Raw genomic sequence first — 20,765 nt, 5'->3', positions numbered from 1 at the left:
CTCTCTAGCAACTGTTGATGTGCTGCTTGAGCAGGCTGAAGGTTATCCAGGGACAATTTCCCTTACCTGCAGACCACATGCGTGCATTAGGGCTAGACATCTTAAGAAGGAACTGCTGCAAAGATGCATCCTTTCTCTGCCCTGACTCAAGCCAATATGTCAGGGAGCAGCTCTGCCTGCAGCTCCCATAATTCAGCAGTCTTAAAGCTTGAAACATCAGTTAAACTGCACAAATGGTCTGCATTTCTCTGTGATAGTGATCGTTGTCCAAGAGTGCTGAAGCCACTGATACCCCCAGTGGAGGGTGGTAGCTGTGATATTTGTCCCTGCCTAACACTACCCAAAGTGGGCTAGGAGAAGCTGCTGGCCTTACCTGACCAACTAGAGGCATCTACAGCTTACAGATGTCAAGCCAAGATGAACCTATAAGGCCTATGCTCACATGACTGCATCATTGGAATAAACATGTTTATAGTATTCAAAAAAGTTATTTCAAAAATAATATAATACAAACCAGTCAAAAATGTTTCATTTTGTCTGTAATGGTCCTTAAAATGCATTTCTTGTAGAATATCATCATATCATCAGCTGACCCCTGAATATACTTATATTATCATCTCGTTCCATGTCTCATCTGCTGCATCTCATAAGCTTATTCAGAGGAAACGCTGCAATATTATTATTGTTATTCCTTTAATATTAGAATGTCACACTGCAGGACAGCAAATAAACAGTTCTTGGAGTGTTGGCTAAAAATACCACATACTGAGATTTCTTCACAGATATTAGGACAAGTTCATAAACTTTTCACTAAGAAAAAAGATACACCAAATCCTGAAATATTATTTCAAATCAATCCAGGTCACTGGATTTTTTTAGGCTGATGACCTAAATGGATAAACACAGTTTCAAATAACCCCTCTTAGAAATTTCTTAATGAAAATTTTATCTTTTTCCTAATAAATATTTTATTAAATAAAATCTAAAGAAAATATTTTAGCTCAGGAAATCAAACTTGAATTTGGACATTCTGGCTTTCTGTTTTCCTCCCAGTGCTTACAATTGGATTATTTTTCCCAGATATTCTGAGAAGTGCAATCAGGCTGCCTGATTTAGAGCACTGCAACATCTCTTACCTTCTGAAGACAAGCAGATGTTTGACCTTTTCCCATCCTCCACAGTCTTGCCCAGATAATTGCTAATAGCTCTGAGATGGATACTGTGCCCTAGGATGAATCAGCAGAGCAAATTTGAAAACATCACAATTATTTAGTTATTTTCTAACCTCTTATTCCTAATCTAGACAGAAATCTTCCATGAACATCAGTGGTGTTGAATGTATTGGCCTATGGATCACTATTGCCATTTTCATTGACAACCAAAGCCAGAAGAGGCATTAAATTGTCTATCTGCTGGAGAACTTCCCTGATGTACTGCAAGTTTTTAAAAATCAGCACATTCATTGGTCTTCATGATGCTACTGAAAAACAGAATTTTTATTCTTTATTACTTGTATTTGCTTTGTGTATAAACTGTAAAAATACACAGAGCAAATCTGCCAGGTAACACATCTAGAAGTTCTAGACATTGAAATTTTCCTCTTCACCTCAACAGACATTGGCAGACTCCTCAAAGAATGAGACAAGGCATTTGCTTTAAGTTGTGCATCTGACACCATGACAACACTGGGATAGGTTTGTCAAGGCTCAAAGAAACAAGGGACAATTGTGTCCTTACTAATGTGGGAGGTTTCTATTCAGTAACTCCACCTTACTCTACTCCTTGCCCTTCTCCTTTTCTTTTATAGGAGCCACATTTCTCTTCCTGTTATCAGAGAATGCTTCTCACAGGTGGGAAAGGTCTTTTTTTCCAGCAGACACAGAACAGTGCAGAGTAGAAACATCTGTGCTGGCTTTGCAAGAGTTAACTTACATGTCAGGAAGAAGCTCCCCTGCAGGAGGGCAAAACCCTACCTGGGACAGCTGCTCCACCAGGGCAGGCTCCTGAAGGGCTGAGTTGGCTTCTGCTCCCTGAGCAAGGGGATTTACTGCCAGTTCAAAAGTCTTGGTGCTGAATCACTCTTCAATATTTGATCTACAAGGATTTTAATTTTTAAGTGTGCTCTAAAAGGTGCAAGCCAGAGGCTGAGCTGTACTGATGTGACAATCCAGGAGAACAGCAGACCTCTACGTGGAGCCCCAAGCCAAGAAATCAGGCACCAAAGTACAATCAGCTTTACAGGCTAAAAGCAGCTAACCTCAGCCAGCACAGAGGGAGTAGAAAAGGTGATGATGTGGGAGCAACAAACTAAAAGGTGGACAGACACTGGCAGGCTGGTTACCTACCATCCATGATACAGAGGACAAAGAGGGCACCAATCCTTCTCATCTGTCCCAAAAAAGGAGCTCAAGCAAGCCATAAGAAATAATGTAGAAGCAATAAACAAGAGAAGAGAGAGGACTGAAGGTCATGGTGGAGGGCTCCAAGACACACCACCCCTTAAGGCCAACAGTTCTGGAGCAACACGGCTCAGCAGCTGCTACAGGAGACACCAGGAAGTTTAGGCTGAAAAAGTCCACGTGGAACATGGGAGTGGCCACTGGGCTCCTCCCAGAGCTGCTCTCAGCCTTTCTTGTCCTTCTGTGGCAACAGCAGCCAGGCTTTAAAAGGCTTTACAAGGTAAAAAAGACCAGGCTTTATTAGAACATAAGCTAAAGTGAATCTCTTTTAAATAGGACAGGCAAGAACAGAAATGCAAAGGCTCTGAAATGCATATCTTTCCTGTCTCCTGGCAGTGAGCCTCCTGCTGATGTCCTGCTGCCACATCACTTGTGCAGCGCTCTCATGTGCCAGACACCTGTGCACAGTGGATTAAAAATCACCAACGAGCAGCTCTTGTCACAGACAGACCAAACAAACACACAAATAACCTACCCACGGATCACGTAGTTTTCTCCTGAAGCGCCCCACGTGTCTCTTGAGCATCCAGACAAGTGGTGGTTATGGCCACTGTTTTGGGTTCAGGGAACTCATCTTGCCCAGGCTACATACAAGTCTTCCTGGGCAAGCTTCCATCTCAGGCCTATTTATGAGCTTCCCTTTAGGAAGGATAGCCGGGTAAACGTGTGGTCATCAGGAGTGACAGCTTCACACAGCAATGATGTTAATACTTGTAATGCCACTGGTGTTTGCAGCTTCATTTTTAAGCAGCAGTGACAGCTCCAACGTCCCCAGATCACAGTGTTTTATGCCTTATCTGTCTGTGCACACATGAAAATCCACAGAGACTTCGACATCAGGTTTTAAGAGGGCACACAGGTTTCTGTCAAATAAAATGTCAGGACATGATCTACCATATTTCACAAGCCTTATTCTGCCATTTAATTTAATAACAGCTAAATATCAAGTGGTTACTATTTTGATGCTGTGTTCCATCAGCTATTGAATTAGAAATAATGAGGCAGGTCTGAATTTGTGACTCGTAGCCCAAACTAATCTCAATCACACAGCAACCGCCATCTAGTGGCAACTGCTGTAATAGATGATCGGCTGTTTAGCTGTCCTATCGCCTCCCACAGGAACAGGAGTACAGGACAAGTTCACTTACACATCACAATTCTTTTCCAGACAACATAAATAAATTTATAGTCATCAGTACAGGAAATTTTTATTTTTTTTTTCCTTTTCTGCTATTACAGACTCTGTCATTGAATTTGACCAGTATTTTGTGTATATGACAAGCCTTTGTAGCTTCAGGTATACTGCTGAATTTCAGAGGTGTTTAAAATGTATGTGTGGTGTTTTCCATGTATATTTTTCAATTTGTCAGCAGGTTTAATTCCAGCAGGCTCCTCAACCCAAAATTTTCCTTTGAGGAGCTTTCCTCCTTGCAACCACCCAGTGCCAATCCCAACAGGAGCTAACTCACAGGAGTAAACAGTTGCTCTGTTAGAAAGGACTTTCCAAAAATAAACTTGGCAGAATTTTAAAATATTACAAGCATATTCCCTAAAAAAAAAATAAAAAATAATCCTCTTTCTGTATCTTCACTCTGTGACCAACTTTCAGCCTGTACCTTTTCTCTGCTGGACTCACACGAATTATCCTCTGCAGTCTTAATGATGCCATATACTTGTTCTGCTGGGTCATATGTAGAAATTGTCATCCATAAATAAAACTAGTTGCTTATTTTTCCCTCACATCTTTTATTAGTGACCATCAACAAAAAGTTGACTGAAATGTTATAAGTGATAACAGCAACATAAGAGGCAAAATTTTCCAGGTATGTTTTTTCCAATCTCCGTTACTTTTGAAAACAGGATAGCTCAGAGATAACAAATTCATTTTCTAAGTCTGCCAGTCAATTTTGTCATTTGGTCATCAAGTACCAGATTTAAATCTGCCAGGCCGGACAGCAACTGCGTGATGGCGTTATGGCTGAGGATGATGGTGTGCTCCAGATCAGAAGAACTTTCACCAAAAAAAATCACCTTCAAAAGCTAACAGGGTCTGAGCAAAATTACCTGCTGTGGACACAACGTGGCTTTTGGAGCAGAAATTAATATTCTAGAGAGAAAAACATGATATAGTCTCAAGACATACATTCACGAAGGTGAGACTGCTGATGCTCTGTGACACACTGCACATGTCCACCCTAGCGTGGAATGGCACAGAGCCTGTAGGGGTGGGGCTGCAGTGTGCCCCCCAGAATGGGCTCCGTGCTGATCTCTGTCACCCCCTCTGGCAGCCGGAAGGTGAAGGCCCGCAGCAGGTTGGCAAAGAAAATGAAGAGCTCGGTCCTTGCTAGATGCTCCCCCAAACACACACGGTGCCCTGCAGAAGGAGCCAGGGAAGGACAGTGAGTGAAATACCCTGAAGAAGCAATCTTATCCACCCTCACACGAAGTCAAGGTATTTCTGCTGAATCTGGAATTTCTTTAGGACTTAATGAAGTCAGTGACACAAAACTTCATGTAATTCTTCCTTTAAAGAATCACATCTGCAGCTATAGGTAACTGCTCAGAGTGTCGCTTCAGTTACCTCAAAAACCTCATCTTCATTAGGCTGACAACTTTAAAGGAATTCATTCAATCATGTAAATGAAGGAAAAGGAATTACTCTTTCAGGGAGATGTTGTGCTCCAGTTTTGTATGCATAAAGCATCAGCACAACTGCTTGCAAGTACTTTACAAATGTATGTCTGGTGTTGAAATGTATGCACCAAATCAATAAACATAATCATTACTAGAGAATTTCCTTCCAAAAATAGGGTTAGATGTATACTTTAGTCAGAAGATCTCTCAATTTTCCATGTTGTTATTTGTTCAGTAGAACAAATGTTTATAGTTGGATTGGGAAATGTTACTGAAAATAATCTTGTTGATTCTGTAACTGTTTTACTTAGGTTTAAAATAAATGACCATCAGGTTTTTAATAGACATCTTAATTCTACAGTCCCCATTCAGACCACCAATGTTTGTGCTGCCAGTCTGTTTACCTATTGAGAATGGTAAAAAGGCTTCTCGGCTCACAAAGTTTCCATCCTCATCCAGAAAGTGACCAGGGTTGAACTTTCGAGGTGTTTCCCACTGCTCTGGGTCATACAACGTTGAAGCAATATTTGGAAGAATTATGGTGCCCTGAAAGGAGAACACTAAGGTAACTGTCAGTCCTGCCCCAGCAGTCAGAACCTTCTAGGTGATACCTGTCTTAGCTCACTTTCAGAGTTCAGCCTTGTGTGCTGGTAGGTTCATGTTCCCAGTAGGAACTGTGAGGAACATGAGCCTTTTTGTTTCAGATGTCAGCTCAAGCTTGACAGTGGAAGTGGCTGTGTCAGTAGAGACCAAAAACTTTATTTGTACCAAACCCATTTTCACTTCTAACACTAGAAGTTTCTGTGATTTAGTCTATGATGAAAACTAGTTGCAAACCTTCATGCTTTTCCCTGGATCTTTTAAAGGCTTTCTGCAGGCAAAATACAGTCAGACATCCTTCCAATGCCATATCAGCACAAATCAATGTGTAAATATCAATCTCCAAGGTTCTGTCTTCACTGGTTTGTAGAAACACTTGCTGAATCCCCTCTTCCATCCTGTGGCATCTCTCACTCCTGATAATGCTCTCCCAAGAGCTATGTCACTCAACTCAGCCTGGCAGATGGGCTTCCTGCCCTTGTTCCCATTCAGGCTGTGACCCAGAGGTATCCAGCCCCACTGATATTGAGAAGACCCTGGCAGAAACAGATTTTAATCTGCAGCTTGCTCTACTGATGCAGGATAGGTCTGTAGCAAGTGAGAAACTGTGTCTGTACCTTTTTGAGGGGAAAGCCAAACAAGGTGGTGTTTCTCACACACCTTCGGGGCATGCCAACCGAGACAACGTTGCTGAAGCGCTGGATCTCATGGATCACAGCGTTTGTGTAGGGCGTTTGTGTCCGATCCTCATAGCAGATTAACTGGGAAGGACCCAGAACAGCATCCAACTCCTTCTGAACTTTCTCTGTGGAGAAAGATTCACCATTGCAGGTGGAAAAACACATCAAGTGTTTTAAGAAATTCCATTTTCAAAGAATTTCCCATTTAAAACTATGAGGACAGCAACAAAAGCAATTTTTTAAACATATGTATCTTTTATAAAGAAAATAAAAGTAGCAGGATTTTCCAACAGCTTAAACATACGTGAACTCTGCTTCTGGCTCTGAACTTATTTGACTGTAGATTACAAAAAGACATTAGTTGCTCAAAGATTCAAAACTTTTTAAGAGTTGCCTTACTAACACATAAATGCAAGAGACATCCGATTTATCTTTCTGCTTTTCTTTTGGCTGGGTGCCTCAGAACCACTAAGCTCACAGCTCTCTGGAATTTAAGCAAGGTGAATCTGGGCCTTAAAAGCCTAATTCCTATTTAAAAACATGGTCCTGAAGCAACACCAACTAGAACAATGTCCAAATACCTTAAAAAAACTGGATCTGTTTCTTGGTGCCTGCTTTTTGATCAAGAATAGCAGGATTTAAATGACTTATTGCACAGAAGTGCTGAGAGCATTAACAGAAGTTTAAAATGTGATTTGTAAACTTCAAGAGGGGCAGTGCACACATAATAACAATACCTTAGACTTTAAACAAATGATCCTGTCTTTTTCCAGGCTCTTCAAAGCAACACTAAGATGCAAGGAAGCCCATTCTGCATTGATCGATTTGTGCTCATGCATATCGAGCCTGCCCAGTAGCTGCCAGTAGTCCTTTGCAAACCTGTGTTAGGTGCACCCTGACAGCAAATATTTAAGCACCTTACAGAATTTAAAATGTATATCAAGAAAGATTTTTAAGTAAATTTCCTTCTATGAAGAGCTAGCTTGCAAAAATCAAGCAAGACTCCTTCAGGATCCAGTAGTTTGAAGTGACTGATCACTGCATAAACATCCATCTCTGTTCCAGTAGTTTAGAGAATACGAACAACCTGATTCAGTGACTGGGCAAAAGGCCAAATTTTTCCATATGGTAATTAAACGAGGACAGATATACTGGGGTCAGTTCACTATGAAAGCCTAGATGCAATGTGTGATTCAAAAAGCCCAGAAGGATGATTCTGCACACACCCTGATTTTCTCAGTTTCTGGAAGTATCATCAGCACCACATCAACAGCTGCAACAGTGACCACTATTCCTTCAAGGATTGTGTTTGCCAACCCTCTGACTTCCCAAACAGCAGCTCCAATCCTCTTACTCCATTGGCTGCCCCACCACAAGCCTCAGTTTCCCAAAGACCTCAACCCTTCCACCTCAATCAAACACACATATACATACTTCCCAGACTGTTAACTCTTTCTGGGAACTGTCTTATGCCTCTGACTGCTGTAAGAGCCTGGATACAGGTGCTCTGGATCTACCAACACTGCACAGTGCAGATCTACCAGTGCAAAAGGTCCATGTGCCACTAGCCATATACCAGTATCTAGGAATAGTCTCTGATCCATGAAGACATTAAGCATTGGCTGTTCCACTGCATCAGAGATATTTGTGATGTGCTTATCTGCTTACCTTGGATGTCTGGATTGGCCACCATGTAGAGCAGGCCCCAGTTCAAAGTAGTGCTTGTTGTCTCTGACCCACCCAAGAAAAGGTCATTTATAGAATAAACCATGTTGTCTTCATTGAAAGTCGACATGGGTTCATCTTTGGACTGCAAATTTTAAGATGACATAGAAGTTTATACATGAAAGTTAGGAAAAGCAGAAAAGGGCTAAACATGATTTTATCACCGGTTCCAAGCTGCAGTGTGTCCAGCCTACAGTACAGTGCAGAGAGACTGATAAACACTATTAGACACCAAAGATTATCAATATGTAAAGCTTATGTTTCACAAATAGACAAGCTATGCTTACTCCACACTTAATCATTAAGCTAAAGGGCATCCACATAAAAGGACTGCTGGCTTAATTGTGCAAATAGTGGTACATTTAGAGTGTTTCATAAGTAAAAGTTCTCCTGAAGATGTGTACCAGCATGTCATTCTTCATGCCTCAAGTCATATTCTATCACATACTCTACCAAGCAATACAGTGATGAGGTAACAAACACTGGGCTGTCAAAAGTTCTCAACCTGTGATGTTCAGACTTCTTCTCCACTACAAGGCCACAATCACACACGCACAGCTGCTCTGGGGTTTTACAATTTTCAGATAGAAGTGGGAGGACATGTATGTATATGCTGGAACTGTGAAAGAATATTGTTATGTTTTGGGGAATTCATTGTCTACATTTAGGGAGGTTATGCTCCCATGTCTTGAACCTTTCTTTTGCCAATGGAGCAATTGGAAATTGGGAAGGATGTTTTTCCCTGTTGTAACAGCATCTAATCTTTTTATATTGCCTCTGCATAACTACTGCAGACAGTTCAATTTTTAAGAAACACATATGGATCTGTTTGGCTCTCTGAGCCACTCTTGCCTTGTCATCCCCCAGTAACACCAGTCTCATCTTGTCAATTTCTCCTCTTTCTCCTTTTTCTTCCTATTACCAACCAGAACAGGAGCAGGATTATGACCTGCTGCAGTGGAGGAGAAAGGAGAAAGGAAGAGTGTTTAAGTGGAAGCAAAAGGAGTTACAGAGGGGAAGAACAGCTCCTAATTCAGGGGCTAGGGAGGGGGATCTAATTCTCAAGAGATTCAAAGTGATACTGGTAAAGTCTAGAAAAAGGAGACATATGTCCCAACTCACAGCTTATGCAGCTCTTACCTTGAGGCCTTAAATCACTCTGTAACTTGTGCCAATGAGAAAAAATGCAGTATATTGACCTGCCCTTTAACAAAAGGATTGCAAGGCGCTATGGCCTATCAAGAATAAGAAAGGATTTAGCAAGTCCCTGGTTCCTGGATTTTCACATTAGGTTATCTATGAAAAGTAAAAGATCGTGATAGAAGGGTTTAAGACTGGATGAATGTATGATCACACAGAACAAATACTTACTTTTTCAATGTGATCCAGGTAAAAGTCAATGAAATCCTGCTGTTCATCTGGTATCCCACGCTCTGTGTGCATTCTGATCTCTCTCCTTGTAAAAGAGCTCAGGAGATCATAGCAAGACAATGCAGTCTTGTGAGGGCCAGGGAGATGGCACATCAGCCAGGGGAAGATTTCATACAGCTGCAGGAGTGACACACAAGAGGTACCACAAATTCTCTATCACTATAAAATGCATTTTAGGCTTACTAAAGAGACAAGGCAATATTCTTGTTAGCATGTGGGTTTGGCATCATTAGTAAAATACTCTTGAGAAAGGCTATGCTTCTGTTTTCAAGTTGTGAAACAGGACACCATATAATTTCTAGCTGTGTTGATGGTAAGATGCAGGGTTCCACAGGCTTTCAGCTCAACCACAAGCCAAATGAGAGTGATTATCATTACAATTAACTGTATTCATTTAGTCAATTCATATATTCAACTACAATGAACTGTATTCAGATATTTGAAAAGTGTGATCCTGCCCTCCAGTGGAAAATACAGGAAAGGAAGAAGCTGTTACAAACGGTCCTCGCCAGGATGTGCAAAAGCAACTGATTAAACCCAAAGCAAGGGAAAGCTACCAGGGGCTGGTACACAGCCTGGGTAACCACCAAAGCACTCTCTACTTATCGACCTCTCAGCAGTCCTCAACAACACTTGAAACATCTGAAACCCAGAAAAGGTGAGAAACAGTGAAAAAGCTTACATTTCTGAGTGATGCCCTCTAGAAAAGAAGGGATTAGATGTCACAACCAGATTAATTTTATCCTCTCTTACCGTTTGGGAAAATCTTGCCTAAAAACAACTGCTTCCCGATAGCTAAAAAGTTAATTCTGATTTTCAGCCTGTGTTTATGCCTGTGTAATTGTATCCATTGTTCTTGTATCCACAATGTATTTTCTCTTAACAGATCATTTTCTGCTGGAATAGTAACCCCATGATTTATTTATTGGCAGAAGTTTTATCATTTCTTAATCTTCATTTTGCTGAGCTCTTCTTGTACTCTCCTAATTATCCTGCAGAAAGCACATTAGTAGTTGTTCACTAGAGTCTGGCTGAACGAGATAGACTGTCTTTTTGGAAAATCAGTTCTTACTGCCAGATACCAAATTATTGGTTAATCATTGACTTAATCATAGTCCAGCCCTTGGTAAATTCATATAGAACTTCATGTCCTTTTTGTTTAGTTCCATCTCTGGAACCATTTTCTTCTTTCAAAATGTGTTCAGAAGCCCTACATACAGCTGTGGTCTGACGAGTCATATATGGTTAGATTACGTGTTCCTACTCTCAAATGCACTTTCCAGCTACCACGACACCTGAACTGTAAGTGGAATTTAGCTGTTAATGTTCAAGACAGGAACTGAGCCCATCCATGTTCCTGGCAGCTGCTTCTGCCAAAAATCCTCATCCATTTCTGGAGGGGCCCTGTCCACAGCATTCTCCCATTCAGTGCCTAGCAGCATGGAACCCAGTTAAGAAATGGGGATGTGGACCCAGCAATGTCCACTTTTTACATATTACTGAGTACCCTTTCCATCCAGGAAGTGGGAAGATTGCAGCCCACCTCAGAATGGTCTGAATCCCTGTCCTTATTTCCCAGAACAGTGTCTTATTCACTGGAGTAAAACAAAGCTAGAATAGGAAGGAGAGAAGGAGTTATATTTCTTGCCTTCCACCACTACACACAACTTGAGAGGACAAAAGCCAGGCTAAGGAAAAGGGAATCTGATCAGAACTCAGTGAGAAGAATGCTCCATGGGATGTGGGGTAAAACTCTGCACTACAGGGATTGTGTGTTTTATATTGGGAGCCTACTGCATAAGACATATGGGACAACTTTAGAAGAAGAATTGTAACCAGAACTGCTGGGCAACTTTGAATACATTTCTGTGCAAGGGCTGATTGATCACCAAGCTTACAGGTATATTTTCTGGTTTAGTACTTCCTGTCTTCTGCTGCCTGTGTCTGGAGCTGCCCAGGGTGAAGGTGTGGAGTTTATCTAGTAAGTCCTCAAGTCTCCACTTCTTATAGAGGAACTGGAGATAATTAGCCACAGGCAAAACACTTAAGTATTTGAATCATTCTTCTCTCTGTTGAGTGTTTATAAAACAGTGTCTAAACTTAGCATGTGAATCACTTTCAGACCTGACATGCATTAATTAACAATCATGGTACCCCAAGGCAGGAATTTCTGCCTAACACCTACATCCTGAATCTGCATTTCTCACTTTCTGTCTTACTCAGAAAAAGACAACACATTGTTCACTTACATGATGAACAAAGCTGCCTCCAAATTTGAATAGACACTCTGTGGCTCTAATCAGTTCATGGAAGTTTTCATCCTCTCTAGAGAAGCGATGTCCAAAAACAACAGCACAAATTACATTTGAGACGGAATGAATGAGAGGAAAAGAAGGATCCAGGGGTTTCCCTGCAACCATAATAATAAATGTCAATGTTAACGTCTTCTATTCTCCTTCAGTGAAATGAGAGTATAGGTTCCCCAAAGAACTTTCAACAGAGCACTGAATTTCACAGAGAAGCAGTAATCATTAGTATCAAACCAATTATTTTCAACTATGGTGCAATCCCATAATTCCAGGAATATGTGGCATCCTAAAGAGATACCAAACGTGCAAAATATTTTGTAATCATAGAGCAAATTTAGAGGTAAGAAATAATAATAATAAATATATATATATATATATCTCCAAGTTTGCTGTCTGGCAAATTCAAAATAGGTCTCAAGCATGGTAATTACTGAAAACACTGTGGTCAAAGGAAATCTGAAGAGAGAACTGTCCTTGTGGCCCTTTGTTCAACTTGTTCCAGTGTGTTGATGCCTCTCTTGGACTAGGGAGCCCAGAACTGGGCCCAGCACTCCAGATGAATCTCACCAGTGCTGATCATAGGGGAAGGATCAGCTGTCTTGATCTGCTGGCAATGCCTCTCCTAGTGCAGACAAGAATGATACTGGCCTTCTTTGCCTCAAATTGCTGGTTCACATATGGTGCTGGTTCATAAAGATATAGAGACATCATCAATGCTGATTAATTAAGTTTTTTAATGCAATTTGTATGCACTCTGTAAAGCAGCAACTAGAATCTTGTCTTCATTACAATATTTTACCCTAATCAGTTCAGTCAGGAGCATGTGAACTGGATTTCCCAATACTGAACATTATGCAAAGGCAAAGTAAATCAGGACAGGCTGTGGCTAGCATTAGAACTATTAAAAGTAATGAAATCTACCCTAATTCCCATGGTTTAAGAACTAGGAGAAACTGAGATGTGATCATGTGTGTAAGAAAGAAAAGCCTAGAATATTAAGTTGTTACACAAAGATAATTAAGGGATCTGAACATCTGATGTAAGAGAGGCTGGGAGATTTGGGACTTTTTAGTCTGGAGAAGGGAGGTATCTTAAACATGTATAAATCCTGATGAAGTAGAATAAAGAACATAGAGCTAGACTTTTCTCAGTGGTATCTAGTGAGGCAATGGGCAAAACCTGATATGGTAAATTCTGCCTAAATATAAGAAACTTTTTCACTGTGGGGTTGATTGAATAAGTTACTGGAACAGGTTACCCAGTGAGGTGGTAAGGTTTCCATTCTTGCCAGTATTTAAAACCCAACTCGACTCAGCCCTAGGAAACCTGCTCTGACTGACCCTTCTTTGAGAAGGGGTTGGACTAGACCATCTTCAGAGATCACTTGTCACTTTAAGCATTCTGTGGTATAAACAATAAATAAGCTTTAGTCTTGCTTCCCAATTTTAGTAGTTTTGCAAAGAACTTTGAAAAAGAATAGTCTCCCACTGGGTTTGAAAACACAGGACTGGGGTCTTTACATTTTCAGTCTATTCTACATAGACACTAAAACCCTGCAAACTCTCTTGTGGAAAAAAAAAAAAAAAGTACCCTTTCTGGAACAGGTTACCCAGTGAGGTGGTAAGGTTTCCATTCTTGCCAGTATTTAAAACCCAACTCGACTCAGCCCTAGGAAACCTGCTCTGACTGACCCTTCTTTGAGAAGGGGTTGGACTAGACCATCTTCAGAGATCACTTGTCACTTTAAGCATTCTGTGGTATAAACAATAAATAAGCTTTAGTCTTGCTTCCCAATTTTAGTAGTTTTGCAAAGAACTTTGAAAAAGAATAGTCTCCCACTGGGTTTGAAAACACAGGACTGGGGTCTTTACATTTTCAGTCTATTCTACATAGACACTAAAACCCTGCAAACTCTCTTGTGGAAAAAAAAAAAAAAGCTACCCTTGATTTCAGAAGAGGACAGGGAAGCTTATACATTAAAGACATCAGACTAATAACAAAAGTCAGTCAGTCTTTATTGCAGAGGTACCTTTCATACTTGCAAAGAAGTCTACCAGGTAGCGGGCCTCTTCTTGAACTCGATGCTCCAGACCTCTTTTCCCCAGACCAAGGGTGCGCAGAGTCCTCAGTGCAAACCTCCTCTGCTGCTTCCAGGTGTGGCCGGTTGCCAGCATAATCCCTGCATGTATCCAAGGAAGAGCTCTTTATCATGCTAATATCTGTTATAAACAGAGGCTACATTAAGAGATTTACTAAGCCATGGAATTAAACTATTGCATTGCCTATGAACACAAAGCTGTAAAGGAACAGATGTGGCATGTAGGCCTGTGAGCAGGGCTAAAATGGACAAACTCAACCAGGCAGTAAGACTACTTGAAGGATTAAGCTTGATCCAAGACAAGCAGTTATTTCAGAAAGTTTGACAGCTGCTGCTCTTATTACTTCTCAAGCGCTTGCCTCCTGCTCTCTTCAATGCTTGGAGCTCATGTGACCACGGTAATGATTCTCAAAAAGAGAAGAAGAGGAAAGAGTTCTGACTTTCCCTGATCAGGGAGAAAAGTTACTGTCCTTGAGGCAGAAAAATTCAGTACTTGGTCTTCACATGAAATAAACAACATATACTAAGCAGGTGACTCACTTGCATCCTCACAGACAAGCCCTGCTGTTGTGGTACCTTTGGAAGTTCTTACAAGCTACAAAAGATCTGCAATTTGCCAAGAAAATGTTTCTGTGCAATATTTGTGGCTAGAAACTCTTACCTTTTCCTTTGGCCATAGCTCTAAAGAAAGGAGATACTAGTCTCCCAGAAACATCTTCAGAGTGTGTAGTCATACCATCCTTAACTGCTTGAAATCCATTCAGTATGATCGCTGGGGTCTGTCCAAACCATAAGGTGTATACGTTGCCATGATATTTTGCCAGCTACAGGAGGGAAAGAAGCCAGGAAAGCACAGCTGAAATGCCACATACTGCAAACAGAGGATGAACCTGTTTTTACACTGATTTCAGGACCAGCTCTAAGGTGGAATGATGTTTTCCATCCTTCTCACATATCTTTTCCAGCATTCACTGGAAACAACTGAGAATTCCAGCTTTTGAGAGCCACAGATCTATGCCAAGAAATGCTAAGTGGCTTTTATTACTTTCTATATAAACCAAGGCTCAGTTCATAATTATTAATGTGATAGAGTATTTTCTATGCATTAATTTATTTCAAGAAGGTTGCTGTAATTTCTGAGGGCAGAATGGCAAAAACGGAACACAGAAATGTCAGGAGTAACTAGCTCATAGAGATTGGACCAATTACTTTCTTCTTTCCCCCCAAACATTCGCGTATTTAGGTACGGGAACTTGAGTAAGACCACGTGTCTCGCAGTGTCCCTACTTCTTGTCTGAACCTGTCCTTTGGTCACAAAAACAGGCATGTCTTGTCCAAATAAGTGACAGAAGCCACTGGAGTTGCCAACTGAGGATCCTAAAAGCACTGCAAGAACCAACAGAATGAAACACAGGTGGCTCTGTGCACAGAAGTACTCATCAAAAAATGACTAACAAAAGGTTCATGCGCTTTTTTTTAATCCTGAAAATAGAAAAGGCATATACACACATAGTGCATCTTAAGTATCTATCTACTGTTCAAGCTAGACAGTGCCAGTGCTCAGAAAGATAAAAATCCATGCTGTGGAAGTAATTTTTTTAAATAGCTTTTCTTTTCCTTAACTGCAAATCTGATATATTATCTGAAATATATTTAATTCTAAAGGAAATAATTTTTCATATTGATTTGTCAAATGTAATTTTAAGGGGTGATAGAAGGATATAAAGTTTCACAAGAATTTCTCAAATTCATTGTTAAAAGGTGATGGGTTTAAGCATCACAATGTTTTTCACACATTCAGAATTTTCTATACAAGTTTTCTTAGCTCGGCAAACTACTTTAGACTGCAGTAAGTTTTTCCTACTTTGCCAACCAAACCAGCAGCTCCAAACCAAATTGAGTGGCAAGTTAACAATTCCAGTACGTTACCAACATAGTTTTGGGAGAGGATGTTTTAACATAGCAAACAACACGAGAAAAGGGGAAATGACAGAGGCTTTTAAACAATCAGGAGTATATGAAAATAAATACCTTCATGAGGATATCACGATTAAACTGAAAGTTCAGCTGTATCAAGGTCCCCAAAACTGGAAGAGGGATGGGTCCAGGAGGAAGATGTCTCCGTACTCGTTGCAACTTCAAAAACCACACAGTCAGAAAAAATACAGCCAAGGCTATAAGAACTTGACTTACTATCAACATTTTAAAGGCTGTTTTTACCAGCTTGTCTTTATTGAAAATAGTGTGTTGAAGCTATGAAGACTGGTTGCTCAACCAGTTTTTCCATAAGAGTTTATATTTCATGTAATAACTATTCCCCACCCCTAATCTTCCCTCTTCATTAACAACCACTCCCTTTTCATCCCACTCATTACAATATCCTGCTCAAGCACAGTTATTGGATGCATACTCCTCTCCGTCTTCTCATTCAGATTATATTTACCAAATATGGATCACAGGATTTGTAGGAACAGTGTCTCAAAAGACTTAATGCCAAGATCTTCCAGGTGATGTAGATAAACATCTCTGTACATACACTCTCCACCTCATCTTCTGAAACAACTGTGGATGGTATGTGCTCCTACAAATACTTCATGAATGCTTTTAGAAAAGCTATAGCCATACATACAAATTAAGCATGCAAATGTAAGCGGATATTAAATCTTGGAGTTTTTTAAGTGTTTTGTATATATTCCATGTACACATATAGTCAGTGATGGCAAGGCTGATGAAAGCTAAAAGCCCATATTTACTTTAAGATAGATACATGAGTATCTAAAGCTTAACACAAAAAGTAAAATTTGTTAGGCTTTCAAATTTAACTGAAAACATAACTGGTTTAATATTTAATCTCACTTTGTTTAATCACAGAATCCTAGGGGTTGGAAGGGACCTCAAAAGATCATCTAGCCCAACCCTCCTGCCAGAGCAGGATCACCCAGAGCACATCACACAGGAATGTGTCCAGGTGGGTTTTGAATGTCTCCAGAGAAGGAGACTCCACAATCTCTCTGGGCAGCCTGTTCCAGTGCTCTGTAACTCTCACAGTAAATTAGTTTTTTTCTGATGTTTACGTGGAACCTCCTATGTTCCAGTTTGCACCCATTGCCCCTTGTCCTATCACTAGACAACACTGAGAAGAGCCTGGCTCCATCCTCCAGACACTTGCCCTTAACATATTTGTAAACATTGATGAGGTCACCCCTCAGTCTCCTCTTCTCCAAACTAAAGAGACCCAGCTCCCTCAGCCTTTCCTCATAAGGGAGATGTTCCACTCCCTTCATCATCTTTGTGGCTTTGTGCTGGACTTTTTCAAGCAGTTCTCTGTCCTTCTTGAACTGAGGGGCCCAGAACTGGACACAATATTCCAGATGTGGCCTCACCAAGGCAGAATAGAGGGGGAGGAGAACCTCCCTTGACCTACTAACGACACCCTTCCTAATACACCCCAGGATGCCACTGGCTTTCTTGGCTACAAGGGCACATTGCTGGCTCATGGGCATCCTCCTGTCCACCAGGACCCCCAGGTCCCTTTCACCTACACTGCTCTCCAGCAGGTCAGCCCCCAACCTGTACTGGGACATGGTGTTGTTCTTCCCCAGGTGCAAGACTCTACACTTGCCTTTGTTGAATTTCATCAGGTTTCTCCCTGCCCAACTCTCCAGCCTCTCTAGGTCTCCCTGAATGGCAGCACAGCCTTCTGGTGTGTCAGCCACCCCTCCCAGTTTAGTGTCATCAGCAAACTTGCTGAAGGCACACTCTGTTCCCTCATCCAGGTCACTGATGAAAATACTAAATAGTACCGGTCCCAGCACCGACCCCTGAGGGACTCCACTAGTCACAGTCCTCCAATGAGATTCTGTCCCATTGATCACAACTCTCTGACTTCCTCCTTTCAACCAGTTCATGAACCACCTCACTACCTGACCATCAAGACCACACTTCCTCAGTTTATCTACGAGTCTGCTGTGGGAGACAGTGTCAAATGCTTTACTGAAATCAAGATAAACTACATCTACTGCCCTACCATCATCTATCCACCTAGTTACTTACTCATAGAAGGCTGTAAGGTTGGTCAAACATGACTTCCCCTTGGTAAAACCATGTTGACTGCCCTTAATGACCCCCTCATCCTTGATATGCCTAGAGATAGTGCCAAGAACAAGTTCTTCCATCATCTTTCCAGGGATGGAGGTGGTCTATAGTTACCCAGATCCTCCTTTTTGCTCTTTTTGTAGACTGGAGTGACATATGCTTTCCTTCAGTCCTCAGGCACCTCTCCTGTTGCCCACAACTTAACAAAGATGATGGAGAGTGGCCTAGCAATGACTTCCACCAGTTCCCTCAGCACCCACAGGTTCATTCCATCCGGACCCATCGATTTATGGATGTCCAGATTGCTTAACTGATCCCTAACCCAATCCTCATCTACCAAAGCAAACTCCTCCTTCATCCTGACTTCTTCTGGGGCTTTAAGAATCTGGGACTCCTGGGGAGAGTCTGCAGCAGTAAAGACAGAGGCAAAGAAGGCATTCAGTACTTCTGCCTTCTTTACATCCTGTCACCAGGGCACCCACCTCATTCACCAGTGGGCCTTTATTGCCTTTAGTGTTAGTTCTATCTGCAGTGAATCTGAAGAAGCCCTTTCTATTGTCTTTGACAACACTAGCAGGGTCTAGTTCCAAAGAGGCCTTAGCTTTCCTTATTGCCTCCCTACATCCTCTGACAACAGTCCTATATTCCTCCCAAGTGATCAGCCCCTCCTTCCATGATCCATAGATCCTCTTTTTCCACTTGAGTTTGCCCCGCAGTTCCCTGTTTAACCATGTGGGTCTCCTCCTGGCTCCCTTATTTGATTTCCCACCCATTGGGATGCTCTGATCCTGAGCTTGAAAGAAGTGGTCCTTGAATGTTGACCAACTATCTTGAGCCCCTTTACCATCTAGTACCCTCTCCCATGGGTTTCTCTTAACAATTGATTGAAGAGGTCGAAGTTGGCCCTGCGGAAGTCCAGGTATTCTGTTCCTCCCACACAGGATCCTGCACTCCACCATTTCATGATCACTGCAGCCAAGGCTGCCATTGACCATTGCCACTATTTTCCTAGCTTATTTAGAGCAGCTAACTTCACTGAGGGTTTTGCCTGCTTCTGAGTTTCCCCTTTCAATTTGATGTAAGTGTGGATACCCTAAAGGATATTTTGAGCAATCATCACAAAGCTTGCCATATAAACAAACCATATGCACAGAAAGTACATCTATTATGAAACAGAGATTAAAAAAACATAAATGGGCAAAACCCACTAGGAATCCTAAGCTACAATCAGAATGAAAATGAAGGGCCGCAGCAGGAACCAGTCATGGCATGCACATGTCAGACTTAGTAACTTGAGATTAAACAGTCTGTAGCTAAAGCTCTTTGCCAAGCCTCACCACGGGCAGGAAGCATTGGGGGAGCTGGCATCCCCCCAAACAGACCACAGAAACCAAGTGAGAGGGATTCCAGGCACCACATAACAATGACAGTTCATAGAATCACAGAATGGTTTGGGTTGGAAGGGACCCTAAAGATCATCTAGTTTTAATACCCCTGCATGGACAGGGACACCTCCCACTAGTCCAGGTTGCTTAAACACCTGTCCAACCTGTCCTAGAATGCTTCCAGGGATGGGACATATACCAAATGGGTTTACAGCCCTGTCTTACACATCTAGATTGAAATGCTAATGGATAAATGCTTCCCTGTGAAAAACATCCCCCAGTATCAAAACACTAGTAAAAGGAATACCTTTTCACTACTCTTCTGAAAACCTGCCAAGAAGACTTGTGCATCAGCTTGCTTCTTTCAAGTACCACCTTTGGGACAGAAATTTTTTCCAAGGATTTGTGGCTCTGGGACATGAGACACACTTACCCAGAGAGAACAGCCTGGAGTTTGCTAGCCCACAAGGTTGAATTAGCCTCCAACCACGGTGTTCTGTAACCACTACACCATAACTAATTCATGTGTATTAACCAAGAGAGGGCCATTTCTCTGTTTCTGCATGAGCTTTGTTTATAATAAAAAGCTTATTTTCCAAGGCACTCATTTCTAATTTAGTTCTTCACTTTTACAGGGAAAAGATTTATCTTTAAAAGAAATTCTGTGGAGTTGTTTTACCTGCCCTGTATCCAGTGTAATTTTACATTTACTTAAGTTTTACCAGTTAATCAGAAATGTAGTACCCTCAATGGCCTTTTAGATATGCAGACTTTTCACCTAAATTATTTTGCTCAGAGAAAGTATTTTTGTCCATTGGTCTTTTTCATGGGGCAGTAAAGGAGTTAAGGCCAGAACCTCCACCACTGCCAGGGCTGCAGCCTCACAGTAGAACCTCTCCTTCTTCCTTTGGCTTTACAGCCTTCAGTTTTCACATTATTAGTTATTTCTCACAAATCCAACTATTCAAATACCATTTGTCCCTTCAACCCCTTGTCAGATTCACCCATACCCTTTGCCATAGTCTTAGCACTAGCCCAAAGCTCTTCCTTCCTTATTCCCTTGTCATAATTGCTGTTATCTGAGGTTCCATGCCTCCTCTCATGCTCTGGCCGCTTCAAGGGGCTTTAAAACCTTGTTCTTGTTGATGTTTACCCGAGGGAAGATGATTTCCTGCCTGTCCCAGACTTCGGCTCTCTGCTCCCCTCCAGGATGCCCGTTGCGTAAACCTGCAAGTCAGAAGCCGCCTTCCCCTCGGGTTGTCTCCGGGCACAATTCCAAGGGCTTATGTTCCCACGTCTCTCAGCAACAGTTCGCCGATGACAGCCCGGCCGCCCCCCTGCCCGCCGCC

At 41.6% G+C, this 20,765-nt stretch overlaps 1 protein-coding gene across 1 annotated transcript; it reads right to left on the bottom strand.

Moving 5' to 3' along the window:
* Positions 1-4,654: 4,654 nt before the first annotated feature.
* On the bottom strand, positions 4,655-16,138 carry LOC104390484 (cytochrome P450 2J2-like). The gene is made up of 9 exons (XM_009999626.1): positions 15,968-16,138; positions 14,598-14,760; positions 13,868-14,017; positions 11,779-11,939; positions 9,470-9,646; positions 8,042-8,183; positions 6,311-6,498; positions 5,498-5,639; positions 4,655-4,833 (listed from the first exon to the last, which is right to left on the bottom strand). Exons 1-9 carry the CDS (start codon positions 16,136-16,138, stop codon positions 4,655-4,657), a joined length of 1,473 nt encoding a protein of 490 aa, XP_009997928.1.
* Positions 16,139-20,765: the final 4,627 nt, after the last annotated feature.

Source organism: Chaetura pelagica, unplaced genomic scaffold, assembly GCF_000747805.2.
Source record: "Chaetura pelagica isolate M959 unplaced genomic scaffold, ChaPel_1.0 scaffold20, whole genome shotgun sequence".
NCBI lineage: Eukaryota > Metazoa > Chordata > Aves > Apodiformes > Apodidae > Chaetura > Chaetura pelagica.
This window is presented reverse-complemented; position numbering and strand designations above follow the sequence as displayed.

What these genes read in the sequence shown, in the direction of transcription:
- LOC104390484 (XM_009999626.1), bottom strand. Translation starts at nt 16,138, where the DNA reads ATGTTGATAGTAAGTCAAGTTCTTATAGCCTTGGCTGTATTTTTTCTG. An exon ending in ATCGTGATATCCTCATGAAG is followed by an intron (nt 14,761 to 15,967) that starts GTATTTATTTTC and finishes TCCCTCCTGTAG; the next exon opens with CTGGCAAAATATCATGGCAA. An exon ending in AGCTATGGCCAAAGGAAAAG is followed by an intron (nt 14,018 to 14,597) that starts GTAAGAGTTTCT and finishes GGATACATGCAG; the next exon opens with GGATTATGCTGGCAACCGGC.